We start from the raw sequence: 20,687 nt of genomic DNA, 5'->3' as shown, positions 1-20,687 counted from the left end.
GCGTAAATATTTTTGATTGCTCCCAAGAACCTGGGGCCAAAATTCAACTGTGTTAAAATATAGATTAGATAACCCCAATTCACTCGATCAAATGCCTTAGTAGCATCAAGAGTCACAACTGCCAAAGGGAGGCCCGATACTGACGCCATATCAATTCATGGGATAATTGATACATATATCTATTTTTTTTTAAACCCTTTTGATCTGCATGAATCAAAGGCATAATACTCTCCCCTAACCTCCTAGCAAGTATGCTTGTAAATATTTTATAGTCACTATTCAATAGGGAGATTGGCCGATATGACTCACGGAGCGAAGCATCTTTCCCGGGTTTTAGTATAACAGTTATTATTGCTTCATTCCAAGACCCTGGCAATTGACACTCCCTCCTCTAAATTGCATTAAAAAGCTCTTTAAGTATGGGAGATAAAATACTACTTAATTTTACATAAAACTCCGCAGGCAAACCATCTGGACCTGCTGCCTTCCCTTTTTTCGCTTTGGCAATGGTCTGAAGTATTTCTGCCTCCAACAATTCCTCCTCCAGCAAAGACACCCCTTCCTCATCAAGTCTCTCTAACATCAATAATTGTATTCATTCATACATGATATTGGTTGCAGATACAGTGTTCGCGCATAGCTTGCAATCCTTCTCATTGACAACAGGGGGCATGATTTTAAATACATTTTGTTTGGTGATCTACAAAAGCATTGCTATGTATATGCATTTATATTGCTTGATGCACAGCTGTATTCTTGTAATAAAAATAAAAAAAGTTGTTTGTACATTTACACTTATTTACCGAGCTTATATCAAATGTGGTATCATACCCCTTATGAAGGACCTATAATGAGTACGAAATACATTTCATTTTCTGTCGTTCTAAACATTAATCACATGCCATGTCAAACAGCATTGTGGAACATGTTTTTTTCAACCTAAATTGGCAGTTTGTGTGCTCAAATTAAACATACTGTCTGCATACAAGATGGCTCTGATTAAAAGCTCACTGATGCAATTAAAATGCCTTGTTCATAGAATTAGTGACAGTTTTAGGACTGTGTGATCTCAATGGCTACAGGTTTTATGTAGATTATAACGCTAGAGTAGGCAGAGTCACTCTGGCACGCAGTTACCGTGGCTTTCCAATCCCACTTCCTCTAGCTTGAGCAGTGCCTGCAGGCTTGTTGACAGAGCTACAGCTGCTCCTGAGGAGATGGGCGCACCGTTGAAAAGCAGGTGCCAGTCAGATGATGCTGTGCACCCTCCTTTCTCTCCACATGGCCACGCTCCTCTACAAGAAGGCACGGCGACTGGTTATCCAACTGGAGAGAGGTCCACTGCTTTGACTACACACTGCATCACCACCTCTAGCAAGACAGGAGGGTGAGGACGTAAAACAGCCACCTGTGTGAGAAGGGGGATGCAGAGTACCACTAGCTACAGACCACATGTACAGCCTGAGTTCATAGCAGTGTGTCATACTTGTCACTGGCAGAACAGAACACACCAGCTCTCAGCTCCCACGAGAACCTGTTTGTAGTGTGCATGACTGCTGTCTGAAAGCAAATGTCTTTGTCTCCTAGTGTGTGTCCCTTTCTTATGTTAAACGAGTTGAAAATAGGCAAAATGTCCTCTCTCAGAATAACTGACACTTCAAATACTGGATGTCTGTCCTGTGGGCTCATCCAGTACATAACTGACACTGCAACAATGCAAATGATCAAAGTGGATAACCCACAGCCCCCAACTATGTATGCTAACTGCCCAGTGAACCAGAATGTGAATGATATTTCAACAAATAATGACTGATTTGGGCTGACCCCAAGCCTATTGAAGTATTATTGTCAAAAGCTCTGGCAAACAACTGAAGCTGTCTCTAGGCCAGACCTAAAAATGGCCCAACACACGAACCATGCCATGGTATGACTTGTGAGAATATTACATAGACAAAAGAAAAAAACACACAGGACAACAAGTACAAGTGTCAGCAATTATCAATATTCCATTCAAAAGAAGTGGAAAAAAAAAAATTTAACATAGCATGTACAAGGATAAATAGACTTATCACATAGATAAATTATCTGACTATATTTAAAATACTTAAACATTTTATATGGCTACTGTCTAAGGAACACCGCTAAAATAAATTTCAGAAATTCCTTGTATTGTATATTGACCCATAATCTTGCTAAACATTTACAAGTTAAGCTAAATATTGCAGAAAGAATCATACCTCATACTCGTAAGAACACAGATTATGCCACTATTAAAGCAATCACTTTGACTCCCAGTGAAAAATATATATTCACTGAAAAAAAACAAAGGTTTCAGTGAATTTCTATGTTTTTTTAATATAAAGTAATTTTAATGACTGTACGTTATTCCAACCCGCACCGTGCATGCACTTCGGCCGTGTGCTGCGGGGGTTGGTCCCAAGGCTTGGCCTTGCAGCCAGGCTTTACACCCAAGCCCTTATAACCACCTTATAACTATGGTCTTTGGACATGCGCAGCGCATGTTGGCCACAGGGGTCTGAAAGTGGGTGTATGAGTCTGTGGGTCTGAGTGGTTGCATGAGTGTCTGGGTGGGTGTGTGAGGGGGCGCCTGAGCCTCTGAGTGCATGTATGAGTGAATGAATTAGTATATGAATGAGTCTGTTTTTTTTCTTTCAAATTTTTCCATAATCACGAATATTTTGCAAATAATTTGCGGAAATTCATAAAAATCCTCAAATGTTTATGAATATAGCATGCCGTGATGCAAAATTATATTAAACTTCTAATTTGCCCTGAAGCACACCTATATCAAACACCTGGGGTCAGGGTACCTTCACCCATGACCCCTTATGCCACTTTCAATTAGAATTTTCACCCCCGGGGACCGTGTCCGTGAAATAAAATAGCGGTTGCAACTTTCTAGTCAGATTGTGGTCAGCCAATTGCAATGCTTCTTTTCGCATGCGTTTTCGGGAAAATTCGCACATTTAACGAAATATTAGAGGCCAGAGATATACAATTTTATTTGTCCTTAAATATCTCCTAAACTACTGAACAGATTCACACCAAATAACAACAAGCATTTGCAATGCAACGGGTCTCGCGTTTGCTCATGTTAGAGCTGATCGCGTTGTAAACTCCTAACCCGACTTTTCATCTATCGGCAAAAGTGCTTTTATGTAGGTAACCCGAAAAAGTGAAATTAACTGTGTAAAGCGCTCGACTTCTGCTAAGCGAAATCACGCTAGGAAAATAGAGAAAAAGTAGTCCACGATCCGACAGAAAACAGCGAGCCTCGCATGTTTTCTGTACTTGGTCGCTGCGCTCGAGGAGGGCTAACCACCGGAAAAGGCATGACGTGTACATGCCTTCCACTAATGAAAGCAAGCAGATTTTACTAGGCAAGCCCACGAACCAATGAAACACACTGACATGACGTCGACAGGGCTCCGAGCCCTTTTCTAATAACTAAAGCGTCTCGCTGCGATACGCATGTGTGAGCGCATGCAACGCAGGCTCGACCCTAAAAAGCACAACCTGCATACTGGCAGCTTGCTTTCTGCCAAATCTGGTGTAATTCCGTCCTGTGTTTCCGGCTGTAGATGTGTTGACAGGTCCTATGGGAATTAACATGGGAACTGCAACGTTTTTTTACCCCCTTTTCCTCTTCTCCATCTTGACAGATTACCCCGAAACTACCTGCGCGCAACAAGAATCACCGGTCCACTTTTTTGTGAAAATTTCGTGAAGATTCGTCAAACAGTGCCAAAGATATAGGCAAGTCAAAAAACTATTTTTCTATGGAAATATTGTCCTAACAATAACTACCTACTGGCAACTGCCAGTAGGTAATTATTAATATGTATATATAGATATATATATATATATATATATATATATATATATATATATATATATATATATATATATATATATATATATTCACTGAAAAAAAACTTTATAGCTAGGTTAATGTTTTACCCATACAAAAACCATAGAAATTCAGCAATTATAATTATACTTACAGTTATACTTATGCTAAGAAATTATAACTTCCAGCCTAAATTTACTTAACAGCAAGAGTTATAATGTCTTCAGATAAGTATAACCTATAAGTATAACTACAACTGCTAAATTTCTATGTTTTTGTATTGGTAAAACGTCAACCTAACTATGATGTCCCTGTAGTCTTTCTTTTTTCAGTGAATTTCCTTTTTTTTTTACATAAAGTCATATCTAATTACTGCAAATTAATGCAACGACAGCTGCCAACCCCACCACATACTCCCACAGCTGTGTGCAGCACGTTTTGTGGTGTGAGTAGGTTTTTTTTCATAGTTTTTTCCATAGTTTTTTGGTCCACAGATCTTTTGCTAGCTTACATGGGAGGGCTGTGCTGGGCGCCACTGTGGATTCGCGAAACCACGGATCATACCAAAAAAAAAAATACATTGGGCAATCTTTCCCCCATGAGTGGCTCCTCAGGGACCACTCTGCCTCTCCTAAGGGGTCAGAATAACTGCATCCTATCCCCCTATGTCAGTTTTTTCCTATTTTTTCCCTCCCCCTGGCCCGATGCAAGAAAGAAAACGGCAGCCACAGCTATCCTCTCAGTTGCAGCTAGCCAATCAAAGTCTTGCTTTTCCCCTGTATCCGCGGATCCTCCATGAATGGACCTGAGAAGGGTCTGCATCCCTAGATATTTATATTTCTTCTCCTTTAATATCTCCAAAACTACTAAAAGCATTTACACCAAATTACAGAAAGGCTCTTTCTGGACCAGGAGCTAGGTTTCTGCACAATTTGGTGTAAATCTGTCCAGCAGTTTGGGCTGTAGTCATGTTCAAAATCCTAATGGGAAATTGTATTGGAAAACAAATTTTTTAACCTCCCCTTTTTCTCAAACTCTGTTTGACAGATCACCCCATAACTTTCCATGCAGAACTATACAAGGCAGGGTACTTTTATTTGCAAATTTTGTGAATGTTGGAACGGGGGTCATTAGTTGTGTAGCCTGCACAAGTTATTGGGTCCGCACACGACCACCACTGGGAACCAAACACCCCATTGTAGCGCTTGACTCTCATAGGGTAACGTTGCTGAGCAGCCCAAGGCTTACTCAAAGAAGGTGGTGTGGGCTAGTAATTCTCATTCACGAGCACACAAGCATGGCACTCAATAAATGACTGTCCAGCCTGTGCTTTTTCATTTGATAAAGTAAAAGTACATTTATTACACACACACACTACTCAATACTATGCAACATTTTACAAATATACACAAATTGATGGAATTACCATTGGATGACATTGTGTAATCGCTAATGTCTCCCCGTAGTAGAAATACAATCCAACAACCCACGCAGCAAAACAATCCCTGATATCCTAATGCAGCATATGCCTATAATGTAGAGAGAAAGCACCATAATCTGACAACTAAGCACATTTACAGTAAAAGAGAGTGGGTATCAGTCTCATTACGCAAATCAGCATTATCAGAAACACATAAAGACATGTTTAAATATTTTAAACAGTAAAGATTACTTTTGGGTTAGCCTGGTGTAACATCATACACTTGATTAATCTGGTGTAATACAACCCTGCACCCCTAGAGACAGTGAAGTCACACAAACCAAGAACAATAGTTCTAAAATGCTGGTGCTTTACATTTGGTTGTAACTCTTGGGGTTATAGTTCCTTTGTCCCACCCAACCTAGGGTGGGGGACATAAACTTGGCATTGAGTGGACTCTGTGCTGTTCCTGCAGCTCCCCCTGACAATGGGCACTTGCTTGGTGGTAACCCCATCTTCCTGGGGCTGCCAGGAGCTGAGCACTGTGTTCTGGACAACTTGGGTCCCGCAAGGCCTTATGGGCCATATGCATATTTAATGAGTGGCTCTCCCGCTGTGCTGGGGAAAGCCGCTTGGAGTTTCTTCTTGCGGCCTTGCGCAGCTTTTCTGGTGTCCTGGGGGGATTGCAGCGCGGGGAGCCCACCCCTGGCTGCCCTCATGACCGACGGAGTGTCTGGTCTCCTTGCTCCAGCCTAGTCTTTCCCCCAACTAGGCCTCAGGGACAGTAAGAGGGCCAGCTTACCTGGCCTGAGCCTCGCTGGGCCTGAAGTCCTTCAGGGGCCGAGTCCCTGCCCCAGAGGGCAGTTCTTCTTTCCAGTTGTCCAGGACGCCCGTCTGCAGTTTCAGTGTCCAGCAATGAAGCACAGCTAAGAGAGACAGCTGTCCCCTGTGCAGGACCTTTTAATTGGGGGAGGAAGTGTCCAGCAGACCTGTACCACTGGCCAATCAAGATATGCCACATCATTTCCTTGCCCCTGTCCCCTCCTTCCTGCACAGACTTCTGGGATAGCTCAAAGATGGCGTTGTCCAGGAGCTTTGGCCACAAGTGCTCTGAAACTCAGCCCCTTCTTCCTAACATTCCTTTCAGGGCTTCTCCACCCATTTCCTGGCAGGGGCTGACAGCTGGCTGATTGATGCAAGGCCCTGCTCAGGTAGCTGGATAGAGCAGTAATTGACCCTAATTCTGAGCTGAGCCAGAGAAAGATGACATTCCTGGATGACCCAGAAGTTGTACAACTATGCCTTTGTAACCTACTGCATCATTCTTTTCATACAGGTTACAGTGTACATTGGTGTGACTCTGGTCTCTGTGGGCCCTAGGGGACCTGAGTTATGCCCTAGGCCACTCTTCCCTTTTGACATTGAATGGAGTGTCCCTACAGTGAAAAGACAGTAAGCACACTGATGTTCATATGTACTAGAGTGTCCCTACAGTAAAAATACAGTAAGCACACTGACTATCCCTCCTCTGTGTACACCCATCTCATGGGGTCTACTCCAGGTCACCACTCTGCATAGATCCTTCCGCGCCAAGATCCCTAAGCGCAGTTCTTGGGCTATGCACACCAGGAACCCTCCCCGCACAGCCCTCACAGGATTGAAACATGCATGTGCTCACATGATCATGTGTAACCAGCCCGGGGCCTCCTACACTTGATGCGCCACATCAGCCTTTCCTTAGCAAGGCAGCGCCGGTGGTCACATGCGCAATCCATTTTATCATGAGTTTACTGTGGGGGTCCCTGACTAGGAGGCTCCCTCACATTAAAAGGTAAAAAACCGGGTGGTTAAAAAGCAAAAAATTCAGGGCAGACAAAAATGATCAGAACCATCCTCCCACAGTGAAAATTCATCAAATGTCATCAATGTTATTAGCAAACCAAAGAAAACGCTTTGTCTATGGGAACTAGGTCCTAACTATAACTACACAATGGAGATAGATAGATAGATAGATAGATAGATAGATAGATAGATAGATAGATAGATAGATAGATAGATAAATAGATAGATAGATAGATAGATAGATAGATAGATAGATAGATAGATAGATAGATAGATAGATAGATAGATAGATAGTCTTATGTCCTATTTGAGTTGAAATCACTATACATAAAAAAGGTATGCAACAACATGAGAATAAACAATATAACATTACAACCAGCTAGGGCCAAGTAGCGTATAAGTAGTGAAATCAAGAAACATTGTAAAGTCAATAAAAAAATAGTGTAAATATAGATTGTGGTTGCAAGTAAACAAAGCAGCACTGAGCTTTTCATACAAGAATGCCTTCGGTAAGACTGCGTTCAGTAAGGCCCCATTGCATTCTAGCAGATGTAGCCCTTCCATCCTTATTACCTTTTTCAATCTTCATTTAGCAGTAAATAATGATCAATTTTTAGTGACATTATGATTTAATTTAGACATTTATCACAGTGTATCACTAAGGTAACCTCTTGACGCCATTTAGTTTCATTCGCATTAAAGCTCTTCAGTAGAATTTAACTTTATTAGGTGACGCTGACTTTAAATGTTGCAGAATAATTCAGATGGTAAAATACCCAAGGACCTTTGCCAGGAAGGAAATCGACCCCTTAGTGCATATCAATGGCCCACAGAGGCAGAGTGTAATAGTGTACAAAATGTCCTTGATCATGACTGGGAAAAAGGTTTTTACAGGAGCCCAGCAGCATCATCTGTCATACAACGATAAAATTCTAAACAGCAGCAGAAAGTCTGAACGTGCTGAATGAGCCAGAGAAAGTTTGAGTCCAGTGGATACATATTTCCAAAATGTAACATCAACAGCATTCTAATATAACTGAATTAGCTGATCACTTTAATAGGATTTCAAGTAACATTTGTGGTGGACATAATCAGGTCACTGAAGGTTACTTCTTAGCTTTAATAATAAAGATGTCAAAACCTTTCAGCAGTAGCAGACACAATGCTGAGATATTTTGATAATCCCCACTGGTGCTGAAGTCACCAGACTGCCTTTCGGAGTGGCCCGACTGAGAGGGCAGTGCTCTCCAGGGCCATCGATCCAGCCATGAAAACAGACTACGTGCCAAGTGGCCTACTCCTCCATTAGCTAATTTATACAAAAAACAGCAGAGCAAAGAGATAGGGACAAGAAAATCATTTTGTAGGACAGAAAAGCTGATTTTGAAATTGCGCTGGTTTCTCCTTAGTGTATTTGTGCACATGCACCAAAGAAACGTTGTATCACCCTCTACGTTGACTTGGAATGCGAAAAAAGGAGCCTTAGCAATATGGATTCTGAGTTAAGGCAGTACTTAATTTGTGCTTGTTGTTGTGCTGAGCACCGACACTTACCTTTTGAGGGCCGGCGCTTAGCTTCTGCCTCAAGCATTTGCTGCGAGCAAAAGACACATTTGGGAAAGACGGAGGAAGAGAAAAACGAAAAGGTGTCACAAAGGTAGAAAGCAGAAAGCTGCTAGAGTGAGATCAAGGGACAGGGAGTGGCTGTAAATGGATTGAAGAGGCCAGAGATGGCTTCAGGATTACGCTGGCTGCTTCAGTATTCCGTGCTCGCACATTTAAATGCAGCAGCTGCGTGTTTAAAACGAGGGCTTTGGGCACCGGCACGTTTTTCTTTACAGATTAAGCACGGAGTTAAGGTGAACCATATCTCTGTTTCTGACAGCGAGGTCGGAGGTGCACCTTTCCCTTTCTGTACAGCATGGCATGCCTCCTAGACACCACACCGCAGCACATAAGAGCAATTAATGCTTCCATCAAAGGAGCACTGCTGGCTAGTAAGTGGAAATCTGTGGAGAATTAGAGCATGTGAAAGGGAGAAAAACGGCTTTTTGTCTGTATATGAGTTTACATATTTAGGGGGTCATTTTGACCTTGGCGGACGGCGGAGGCCGTCCGCCAAGGTACCGCCGCTGAATGACCGCACTGCGGTCAAAAGACCGCGGCGGCCATTCAGACATTTCCTCTGGGCCGGCGGGCGCTCTCCAAAAGAGCGCCCGCCGGCCCAGAGGAAATGCCCCTGCAACGAGGACGCCGGCTCAGAATTGAGCCGGCGTAGTTGCAGGGGTGCGACGGGTGCAGTTGCACCCGTCGCGTATTTCAGTGTCTGCTTAGCAGACACTGAAATACTTTGCGGGGCCCTCTTACGGGGGCCCCGCGACACCCCCTACCGCCATCCTGTTCCTGGCGGGAGACCCGCCAGGAACAGGATAGCGGTAGGGGGTGTCAGAATCCCCATGGCTGCGGAGCGCGCTCCGCAGCCATGGAGGATTCACAAGGGCAGTGGTAAACCGGCGGGAGACCGCCAGTTTACCCTTTCTGGCCGCGGCTGAACCGCCGCGGTCAGAATGCCCTCGGGAGCACCGCCAGCCTGTTGGCGGTGCTCCCGTGGTCGGTGACCCTGGCGGTCACCGGCCGCCAGGGTCAGAATGACCCCCTTAATGTTGTAAGGCAGGTGTGGACCCATCCCATTCATGGGGTGCCTCTGGATGGGTGTATTTGTGCCTGCTTCCAGGTGTGTATCTATGGGACTGTAACTTTCTGTGTATCCGTGCTCCCATGTGTGTGTTTTGGGATGTGCATCTCTTTGGGGGTGAATGTTTCTGTGTACCTCTGTGAATCTGCATTGGTAGTTGGGATCGCATGTATGTATGCTAGTATGCATTTATATGTGTTTATGCATATATTCACTTGGATTGCGGCTCGGAAAAATTAGCATAGTAACGTGTGCTGCATGTAAGTATCTTTATCTTAAAACAGAAAAGGCAATGTAGTATTTAACTGATAACATTAATATTGTGGAAGCTGCCAAGGAAGTGTGGATATCTTTTACGAGGCCTTACCAGAGGGTAATTTTTTTTTATGCTCCGGTGGTGCAGTGCACTAGGCAATATTTATAAGGCCACACAAAACCACCTTGTGTGGCTTTTCATGAACTTGTAAATATGGACCCCTTTCACGCATAACACTGTGTGAGAGGGGCGTTCCAAGGGTGTTGCTTGGGGTTTTCCCACGCAACACCTATGGAACCCGGAGGAATGTGACACATTCCCAGATTTACAAGTTTGGGAAAGCGTCAGATTTTGACGCCACCTCAGTACTGACTTAAGAATGACACAACGGGGAGAAATATATTTACTTCTGCATGTTATTTCCTCTTTCTATGTGTGCCGCCTTCTGCAGCACACATATAAAGAGATAAACACCTCTTGTGATTGTGTTTGTGCAGGAAGGTGTCCCTTCCTTCAGAAAAAAAATCATCCTGTAAAGCAGGCATCCTTGCACCATGGTGCAACGGTGCCTGCGTCAGTGCTATATAACAAAAAATGTTTTGGTCATTCTGGGGGAAGGGTATGAATTAACCTCCACAACAGTTTGGAGGTCGAAACATGGACATTGTATTAGAAATTGTGGATTGACTTGAAAAATTCACCAGGCTCACATTACCTATGGTTATAGGTGCTTATTTGAGACATCATGCTTTTAACCACATTTTGGTTTTAGTTTTCATGTATATAGCACTGCAACACTTATACTAACACAAAATTCACTCACACTGCACCGTTATACAGGAGCACCTCTATTACTTTACTTTAATTTTTGAATGAATTTAAATTTCTAATAAATGTGATATATTACTCACAAACCACATCGGTACAGAAAGTTCTTTATGGTACAACCACTGTCGTGGAGGTTAATTCATATCCTTCCCCCAGAGGGACTAAACCATTTTTGTTATATTATTCACTTACCCTTACTTACTTGATTCACCTTTTGTGTGTCTGATGTAAAGCCCTAAAAGGCCAAAGGGATGCCCAGACATGCACACCTTGCTCACTGTTGCACTGGAACCAAGCATTACTTCTCTTCTATCTAAAAAACATTGGCCTTATTTATAGGCGCTACGTTTGCCATCGTGATTTAGATATACTAGAGATCTGCTACATATATAAGATAGATTTAGACATCACCACTAGCATGGCAGTTCACAAAATAATGTCCAAGGCAGTAGTTTGTTTATGAAAAAGAAAACCTATTGACATCAACAGCTGGGATATTTCTCCCAGGTGTGGGAGTCATTATTATTTTCTCTCATCACCACCAGGGTTTACCTGGCTGTGATGGACAGAAAAAAGGACAACTGGGCTTCCATTCTAAATAGAGTGATTGATCAGATGCCCCTACTCTAATGGCCCATCCTCCGGCGGGCACTTGGAACAAGTTTTACAATGGTGGCGCCAGTGGGGGCACCGTCATTGGAAAACTGACTTTCCATTCAACTCAATAGTGAATGGGTGGACAAAGGGATTGACAGACCGGGTGCAATGTCGCATTTGTGTTGTCCTTGATCATTTACAATCAGAAACTATTTTTACAATGTTGAGGTTAAGGGATGCATATAACCTTGCCCACATCAAGGAGAAGGTTGAGAGGAAGATGGTTTTCAACATAGGAGCCACTATGGATTCTTGGTATTGCCCTTTAGCTTTGGTATGCTTCTACGGCATTCTAACACCTGACTAATGAAGTCTTCATAGATGTATTGATTCCTATATCATTGCATTCTTAGTTGATTGTTTTTTTTTCTTCAAAGAATCTTACAGAAGCTAGGAAACATGTAAAAGACGTTCTTTACAGAAGACATCACTGTATCTATGTCTAAGTAGAGAAGTGAATGTTGGGGTCCTCCTCTGTGTCCTTTTTAGGAATCCTGAAAACTGCTCATGGGATTACAATGGATGTAGCAAAAATAGAAGAAATTCTACAATTGTACACTGCAACTTTGATGAGTAAAGTAAAATAATTGCTTGGGTTTTCTAACTTCTATAGACCATTATTGTACTCCTGTTTGGAGATTTTGGCTCTGTTGCACATGTAATGAAAAAGAATATTCCATTCAAATTGGTTCCTCAGCAAGAAACAACTTTTGAAACTCTGAAGAAGGCACCACTGCTCCCATTATATGGCTCCACAATTATGTCTTGCATAATTTAGTAAATATACATGCTTCAGCTGCCACTGTAGGAGCCATTCTATAAAAATAATACATACACTGATTCTTTCCATTTAGTAGCACTGTATCCCCAATGTTTATCAGAATTGAAACAACAATGTTCAATCTATGACAAAGACCGTCTAGCAAGGGAGGATGTTTTTTCTCACTGGAAGAATTACTTGGAAGGAGCCACTAAATACATTACATTTTTGGACTGACCACAAAAATGCTTGCTTCTTGGAATCCTTGTGCTGTGCCAGCCACCATCATGTTAGATAGATGCTATTCTTTTCTTGTTTCCATTTCAATATTAGTTATCGTTGATTGCATTGTCATGGAAAGGCTGATGCTTAATCATGGTTGGAAGATAGTGTTGAAGAGGCACATAATACACCCACGGGAGGTTCCTCCATTAGGGCGGAGGAGCGTTGCCCTCCCCACCAGGAACAGCAACTGCAAAACCCTTACCAGAAAATGATCAAAAAAGAGTTTATGATTATTTTCTGGAAAAAGGGACGGGGCCATGGGGGTGACGAGCAGTGAGGGGGAGTGCAAAGCCTGCCAGTCTCCCAGTCTGCCTGAGAACGCCATGGCTGGGTGCTCCCAGCCATCCTGATGCATCTCTGAGCAACTTCAGGATTGGCCGCAGGGCAGGCTGGGAGCCAGTACCTGCAGCGCCAGAGAGGAAGCAGAGGAGACGGAGGAGTGGATTGGCACGCGGCTTTCAAGTAAGTGGTTTTATTTGATGCTTATTCCCCCCCCCCTCTCCCTCCACACGTCGCCCCGCTCCTCCCCCGCTCCGCGACCCACGACTGAATACACCTTATATTCTTGTGGTGCACAATACAGACAGTCTTTCCAACCTGAGATAAAACAGGCACAACAATCAAGCCATAAAGAAGCATGCTTGGTACAAGAAAAACCTAGATATACATTCCTTCGTCTCCTTTTTGAGAAAATATTCTTTGCTGGTGCCACAATGACCCTATGGCAGGAGATCCATCATGTTGAGGTACTGTGGATTTAATAGACGTCAGTTTCTGTGGCCCATATTGCAACAAGATGTTAAACAATATATACAAACCTGTGTAGATTTTATCCAAACTGGAAAAAGTCAAACAAAACCTATGGGTCTGTTGGTGCTTCTTCCAATTCTCTTGAAACATAGCCCAGGATATCATATTTGGAATTAACACCTTCAAACTATTGTACTGTACTTTTAGTACTAGTGGATGACTTCACCAAGGTGGCCCAATTCCTTACCCTTCTTCTTAGCTATAAGCTCCATCCCCGGCTACAGTGTTTCAGAAAATCTTTGTTTGTCTCCAGTCCCCACCAAATATTATTGTGATGGATAGGGGCACACAATTCACTTCACAATCTGAACTTATCTTTTGAAAGCATTATAGGTTGCAGGCCACAGTTTCAGCAGTTCTCATAAGTCTGACAGAATAACAGAGGGAGTAAATAAAGCCATTGAACAATACTGGTGATTTCTCACTGAACATCAATTTAATTTTTTACCAGATTTGTAGGAGCTGCTAAGCCCTCACAGCCCCCAAGAGGCCCAATCCTGACTGTGGGAAGGTAAGATGCTTGATCCTACCTTTGGTCACAACGATGAAATATGGCATGATTTACTTCTAATTTTCACCTACATGTGAAGGCACGAGTGTGGCGTGCTTTCTCACCTATGCTTAATCCACCAGTGTGTGCACACCGACACCTGCTGTTACCAGAATATGTTTGGTCCACTGTGTTTACTTGATATTTGTTCTCTTTTGATTTCCTCACTGGTCACCTTTTGGAGGAACCATTTAAGGTACATTGAGATGTAGGCACATATGCTATGAGAGCTATCCTACTCTCTTTCCTGAAGAAACACCACTAAATCCGTAAGGACTAACCAAGGCATGAAACATGTCGACCTTAGACAGAGCTTTCGTTAGGACTTAGTGGATCATAATTTCTGGCCCTTTTCTAATTTGTTTTAAATCTTGGCATAGTTCCTAAAGCTTACAGTAAAACTACGGCACCAGTATCTATATCCAAATTTAACTTACACTTTTTCCAGTCCTTCACTTTTTCCACACACTGGGACAGACTTTACGTGCTCAGTATCAGGTGGCACCTACTGAAAAGATATCTGGCAAAGAGCCCTCTTGGTCCGGCAAGGAGAAAGCCCATTGATGAAGCATGCCACCTAATGGTGCGTGAGGGCACTAGCTCCTAAAAAGCAAACACTTTAGGTGACCTAGCTTCCCTCTCTGAATGAGTATTGAGGATTTTCACAAATGGAACAGTGTACTTATATACTTTTTTCTTCTCACATATAGACTTCATTGCAATGTCATTCAACATCTCATTTCTGCAAAACCTCGAACAAGAAGCATGCTGATAAAAACTGAAAACTAGTCTCTCCTTACAAAGTAGGAGATTCTGTGTTACTTTAAACTTAATCCCTTAGCTCACCTAGTTTTCATGCCAAATTTGAACTTCTCTATCTGGACCTATTAATCCTTGGCTGTTTGACTGACCTTACCTTCTCAGTAGAGGAGCCATCCAGTTTTCAATGTTTCAGAATGAAACCTTCTCACGCTGTGCCTCTGTGGAACATTCTTCCTCTGACCCCAGTGTTGGTGGATGGTTCTGTGGAATGCAAAGTTGACTCCATACTTCATGCCATGGTCCACCAGGGACAGCTACATGGAAATACATGGGAATCCTACATGCACCGCATTGGTTTGGGCACTTCATGCTTGCTTTCCAGCTGAGCTAGGGGGCCTTAATGGACTGAGGTGACTAACAGAAAGTATGCCATGGCTAGGGCCTCAAGGACATCCTTTATCTCATATGTGATGTGTCATTTCAGCAGTTATCAGAAAGTTACCTCCCAACTACAGCATGGAGTACATTTCGGCACAACGGATAACTCCAAATGCCAGGCAATGTGGTGCCTATCACATAGGAAATGCAGTGGTCAACATACAGGAGACATATAAAAGGTGGGAAGATATCTTAAGAAGGGAAGGCTTACATCCACAAGAAGATGTAAAAGGAGCTCTCCTGCACTCCGATATGGTACTCACAAGTGCTATTCAGAATGTGAAAATAGCCTGACTTCCTCTTCTGTAAGGCTGGCATGCACATTCAGTCAGTGTCTGGCAAAAGTGTGTGTTGGCAGATTTACTAGCTTGAGGTTTCGTTTGCACTTTGCCTTTCCCTGTATTATGGACCTTTGCTGTTTTCTTTGCTTCCTTCTCTTGGTTTCCCATTTTTGGGGATTTCTTCCCTCTATTACTTTGCTTCAGTGTACCTTCAAACCTTTCTTGATGACCTGCTGTTATTTGTCCTTCTAGGGACAATCTCTTTTGGGTTTCTTGCCACCTTGTAGACCAGGAGAGGTAAGTGTATTAAACGCAGCCTACAATGTTTAATCTCATTTTGCTGTATTGCATTTATAATAACTATCGTCTTTCCTCAGTTTCTAGCTCTCCACTAGTGACAGCTATGCCAGTAAGTGGTTCATTTCCAATCTTTGTTGGTATGCAACCTTACAAGTACTCCTATTGTGAGTATATTTGCTATATAATTGAAGTTTATTATTTAAATGTGAATGTTTGTATATATTTTTTGACTGGGCTCTTATTTTTCAATTTTTGTTTTTAAAACTGTCGGCCCATGCTAGAATATATAAGTGTCCTGATGATGACCCCAAATCAATCAAGAGTTCAAACACTATACACACACTACCTAGTAGACCAGAAATGTACTGCTAAGCAAAGCTTGGCAGGATTGTTGTGTCAAGCCTGTCCTGATGCATTTTTTATGGCATTTGTCTTGTTGTGCCTTCTATACACATGTAAACTACTTGTTTTATTGAGCACTTTGTGGTCACTGTCAGCAATGATCATATTTGTTTCATATTATAATGAATTATTGGAATGCTTTGAAACATATATAAATTAATTTGTCTGTCCTTAGAAAAGGAAACATTTTTCGGTGTTTTTCGAAAGTACAGACTTTTATTGCTAAACAAGCTGAACAATGTATGGTAAAATCGAGACATAATATATTAAATGATATCACAGCAAACCATAACAAACAATTTGGACGTGTGTTGCATTTTAACTGAAAATTAAGAGTGCAATCATCAGTAATGTCGGTTCAAAAATGCCCAATTGGGGGTGGGGCACTAATAAGACTCTTCATGGTTTCCTCCAGAATGGTGTTTTGTCTTATTTTTCTCACTCTATCAACTTTGTTGTTCTTGAGTTCATTATTCTCATTTTCTTTTTTTTCTTTTTTTATGTTGAATTCTGTATCCTAGGTGTCCCTATTGTTGAGTGGTCCTGCTAAGACCATATGTTCAACTAGGGGTCGAAATGTTTTCAACTAATAACAAATGAACCATGTATTGGATCCTCTGATTGTTAAGAGGATCTTACGGACATTGGGATTGAGGTCATTTGTTTAAGAAATTGGAAACCTATTTTTTTCCTTTCCTTTTATAATTCTTTGTTGTACACTACTGTTTTGTAATGGTTGTGGGTTCCAGCTCAGATGGGACCCAATTTAGATATATTATTACAAATTTATGTCGTTTGTTTTCTCAAAAACATTGTCTGTACAATCATCATTGAAGGTGGCATTTGAGTCTTCCTTACCACATCCTACCACAATTTTTGTCCTTGCGACTGTGCTTTCTTTTCAATTGAATATTCATTAGTATCTCTCCAATAAGGACAATTGTTTTTTTGCAAATTGAGGTAGATACAGTGGCATCATGCACCCTTTGATGCTGAGTAACATTAAAGAATTTACCCATCTCCAACCCTCATCCCCTCAGCAACCTTGTACTTTCCATTGAGGGCTAGGAGCGCTGGTAATGAGTGGAGCACTACATGAAGTATGCTGTTTTCTTCCTGCTGCTGTCTTCATGACCCTGATGCCGGGGACTGCAAGGACAGTGCTAGTTATTACAAAAGGGCAAGTAAGGGAAAGCAGTCTACCCCAGGCCATTGTATCTTCATGCTGCTCTCATGACCGCTAATGAAACTCACATATTATTTTTATAATATAAAGGAGCACTTACTGTTCCATCTTGCAACCATTCTTGGAAATTGTCCTTTCCTGGCTTTGGGGGTCCTTTGGTGTCATTAGATTGTGCAATAATCCAGTCCACCAATATAGCCTCCAGTTCCAATTTATATTTTTCGTCAATTTTTTGCTGCACCTCTCGACTCAAACCGTAACTTGGTCCTCTGTTGGCCATTTCTGCAAAAAAGAAAATATCACTCAAAGTGGGTACACAATATAACCTGCCCTCTATAGTTGCATATGACATGAGTATAGCTCCTTCCATACAAAAATGATAATAAAAATGAAACGTTCATTAAAAATCTCATATACATACCATGCAGCAACACCCCAACGTTTACCATGGAATCCCAAGCCTGAATCAATGTGCATAAGTGAAAGCTGCATACAAGTTTTCACCCATGAACGCTACCACTGTAGCTTCATTGAGTAGACTAGCAATCGGAATATTGTCTCAAAACATGTTTAATAACTACAGACTCCTCCCTCTCCCACCCCTTTAGGGTACTTTACCACTATGCTGTTGTTCTATTGAAGCAAGTAAGTAAATAAAAAGGTATTGCTAAGACAGGGCTCAACTGCTTTCTGGCTACGTTCGTGCTATAGAAATTCCATAAGCTTACATACATGCATTCATGTTCAGTAAACCATTCTTCTGCATGTTATCTTTGTCGAATTGTTTTTATTTTTGTTAGACCTGACTTGAATGTATAATGTGCCACTGAATTTGTTTATCACTTTAAAATATTCACCAAATGTATTGCTTTTGATTGCATAAGGTCTTATAAAAGCAATTGCAGCATGAAATAAAGGGCTAAACATACAACCTGGGTCTCACCAGCAGGGAGAATGTGACACTATTTCTGTATTTTGAAACTTTTGGGATGATTTCTGGTATTGTATATGTTTAGGAAATATTATATAGTGCGTACAAGCCCCGTGGGTGTCCTAGCACGTTATGTAGAGCCATTGCATTGAAGGCATGACGTGCAAACTCAAAATGATGAAATATTAATAGGTCAAATAGGTAATGAGTGACATATTAAGGGGAAATACAAAATGTTTAGTGCTTGCAGTCAAGCAAAATAAACAGTGATCATAGCTATATCCAGAGAGGTCATGCCAAATGGCCAACTGAAGTGGGAAGAAGTGGATAAGGAAGGATATATAAATACATATTTTAAAAAAATGGATTGAAACAAACGAAAGCTAAAAATAACAACATTTTGAATTGTGATAGGGAAACGGGGGTTAAGGTGAAGCAGTGGCACATGTAACGAAAGGTATAGGTAAAGAAATGTGCTGAACAGAATGAGTATTTGTTCAAAGTTGGTGTTGCTATTTGGTATTTCAGAAGAGATATTTCGGACATAATAATCGCAAATTCAGCATAAACTATGCAAAATTAAATTCTGATAGGGACAGGAAAGTCATGGACTTCAGCGAAGTGCTGGATCAACGACCAGGGAATGCAAGACAAATTTCACATCTTGGTGTACACTTCTCACACTTGTCTGATCCACTAACTTACACGCAAATACTGTATGCATGTGAAGAGTATTGATAACTCAATAAATATGCCTGAGTATTTTCGCTTCTCTTGTTATGCTGAATTCCCCTCAAAACATTTGAGGCCTGATTCACAAAGGTTTATCTGCGACCAACCCTTGTAGATGTCCTAAATTCCAGAAATAAGTCAGGAATACTCTGGTTGATTTATTCCTGAAATTATGGGCAAACCATGAGCACGATAAAATTAAGTGACACCTTCCCTTACACCACCCTTGTGAAACAGGCCCTTGGAGTTCTATCATACAGGATATTCAATTAGATAAAAATAGAACAATTCAATATTCTTGGCATCTCTTTCAAAGACCTGCTGCTTTCTAAGGACTTGGGCTTCGGAATACAGAGTAGCATTCATAAATGCTCTATTACTTACCAGTAATCTTCATTACTCCTGGTCCCATTCATAACACTTGAGATATCTCTATCTTCAGGACAGAAAAAGAATAAAGCAATGCTGGGAACCCTACACCCTTCCCCCGCCGCCAGGATTACTTGAGGCGTACTTACCCAGCATTCCATCTGAACTCCCAAGCCCCACAATGAAGGCAGTCATGTGGGAGGGAGGTAGGGGCATAATGAATGGGACAAGGACAACAGGACCAGGAGTAATTAAGATAAGATTACTAGTAAGCAACAGCACACTATCCACTGGTCCCCTGTCCTTGTCCCATTCATAACATTTGAGAATACCATAGCCGGGAACCCGGCCTTCATAAGAAAAATACAGCACCAGGACAGAGGCCACCCCAAAATAAAAGGCAGCGCTCATAGGAACAAGCCTAGACAGCCTAGGACAAAAGAGGAGGAGACAGCCTAGGAACCCCTCAGCCACAAAACAGGGCACAACCCACATTCTAGGCAGTAAAAGACCAGTCACAAAATGAAGCCCAAGCAGCAAAAACACCTGAGGGCAAATCTTCCCTGGGGGAACAATCTCCGAACTGTACCAGTAAGAGGAGCCAGAGAAAGAGCATGCCAGCACCACCAACCACCTGACCCCATGGCCACGTGACAAGAGCAGAAAGCCCCTAGATAGAGTACCCAAAAGAAACAAACAAGAGACTGCTGGACCAAAGGACTGTGACCATACCTACGCAAAAAATCATGACCATTACCCTACTGGAACACGGAACAACCCAAGAGGTACCAGGAACCGACCCTCACCCTTGTAAAAACCAGTGCAGAAAGCAGGCAACAGGAACACCCCAAGGACATGAGAAAGTACCACAAGGGAGCAGCCAGGACAAAAGAAGAACAAAGAGGAATCAATAACTGGTGATGTAAGTATCCCAAACATACAGACCTAAATACTTCCTTCCAAGACCACAGTCCATCAAGGTGAGCAGGAGACATGGAGAACCACAACCCACCAGAAAAAACGAAACAAGAAACAAAACCCTAACATTGCCAAGCGGCAAAAGGGAGGACACCCAAAAGACCAACACCAGATGTTAGACTCCAAGAGAAAACTAAGGTCTTCGATGAGCCCCCCAAAAAACACAAGCCCAACCAGAGCCAGGGAAATCCCACAGCTCCAATCGACCCAGCGAACAATCAGGGGAGAAACCCTAGACCAGGCATAAACACCAAAACACTCCAACTGTTGCAGAACACCCTGACCACAGACATCAGGAACAGCAGGGGGCGAACCTGCCAGCAAGCCCCTCCCC

At 42.2% G+C, this 20,687-nt stretch overlaps 1 protein-coding gene across 1 annotated transcript in view; it reads right to left on the bottom strand.

Annotated features, from left to right (window-relative positions):
* The window catches only part of TAGLN3 (transgelin 3), a 129,147-nt gene that overhangs the window by 62,990 nt on the left and 45,470 nt on the right, over positions 1 to 20,687 (bottom strand). Inside the window, exon 2 of the mRNA XM_069204942.1 lies at positions 17,444 to 17,625. Coding sequence (XP_069061043.1) covers positions 17,444 to 17,625 — 182 coding nt within the window. The remainder of the gene's footprint in view (positions 1 to 17,443; positions 17,626 to 20,687) is intronic.

The sequence above is a fragment of the Pleurodeles waltl genome, chromosome 8 (genome assembly GCF_031143425.1).
Source record: "Pleurodeles waltl isolate 20211129_DDA chromosome 8, aPleWal1.hap1.20221129, whole genome shotgun sequence".
Lineage (NCBI taxonomy): Eukaryota > Metazoa > Chordata > Amphibia > Caudata > Salamandridae > Pleurodeles > Pleurodeles waltl.
Note: the sequence above shows the minus strand (reverse complement) of the source record. Positions and strands in the feature narration are given on the sequence as shown.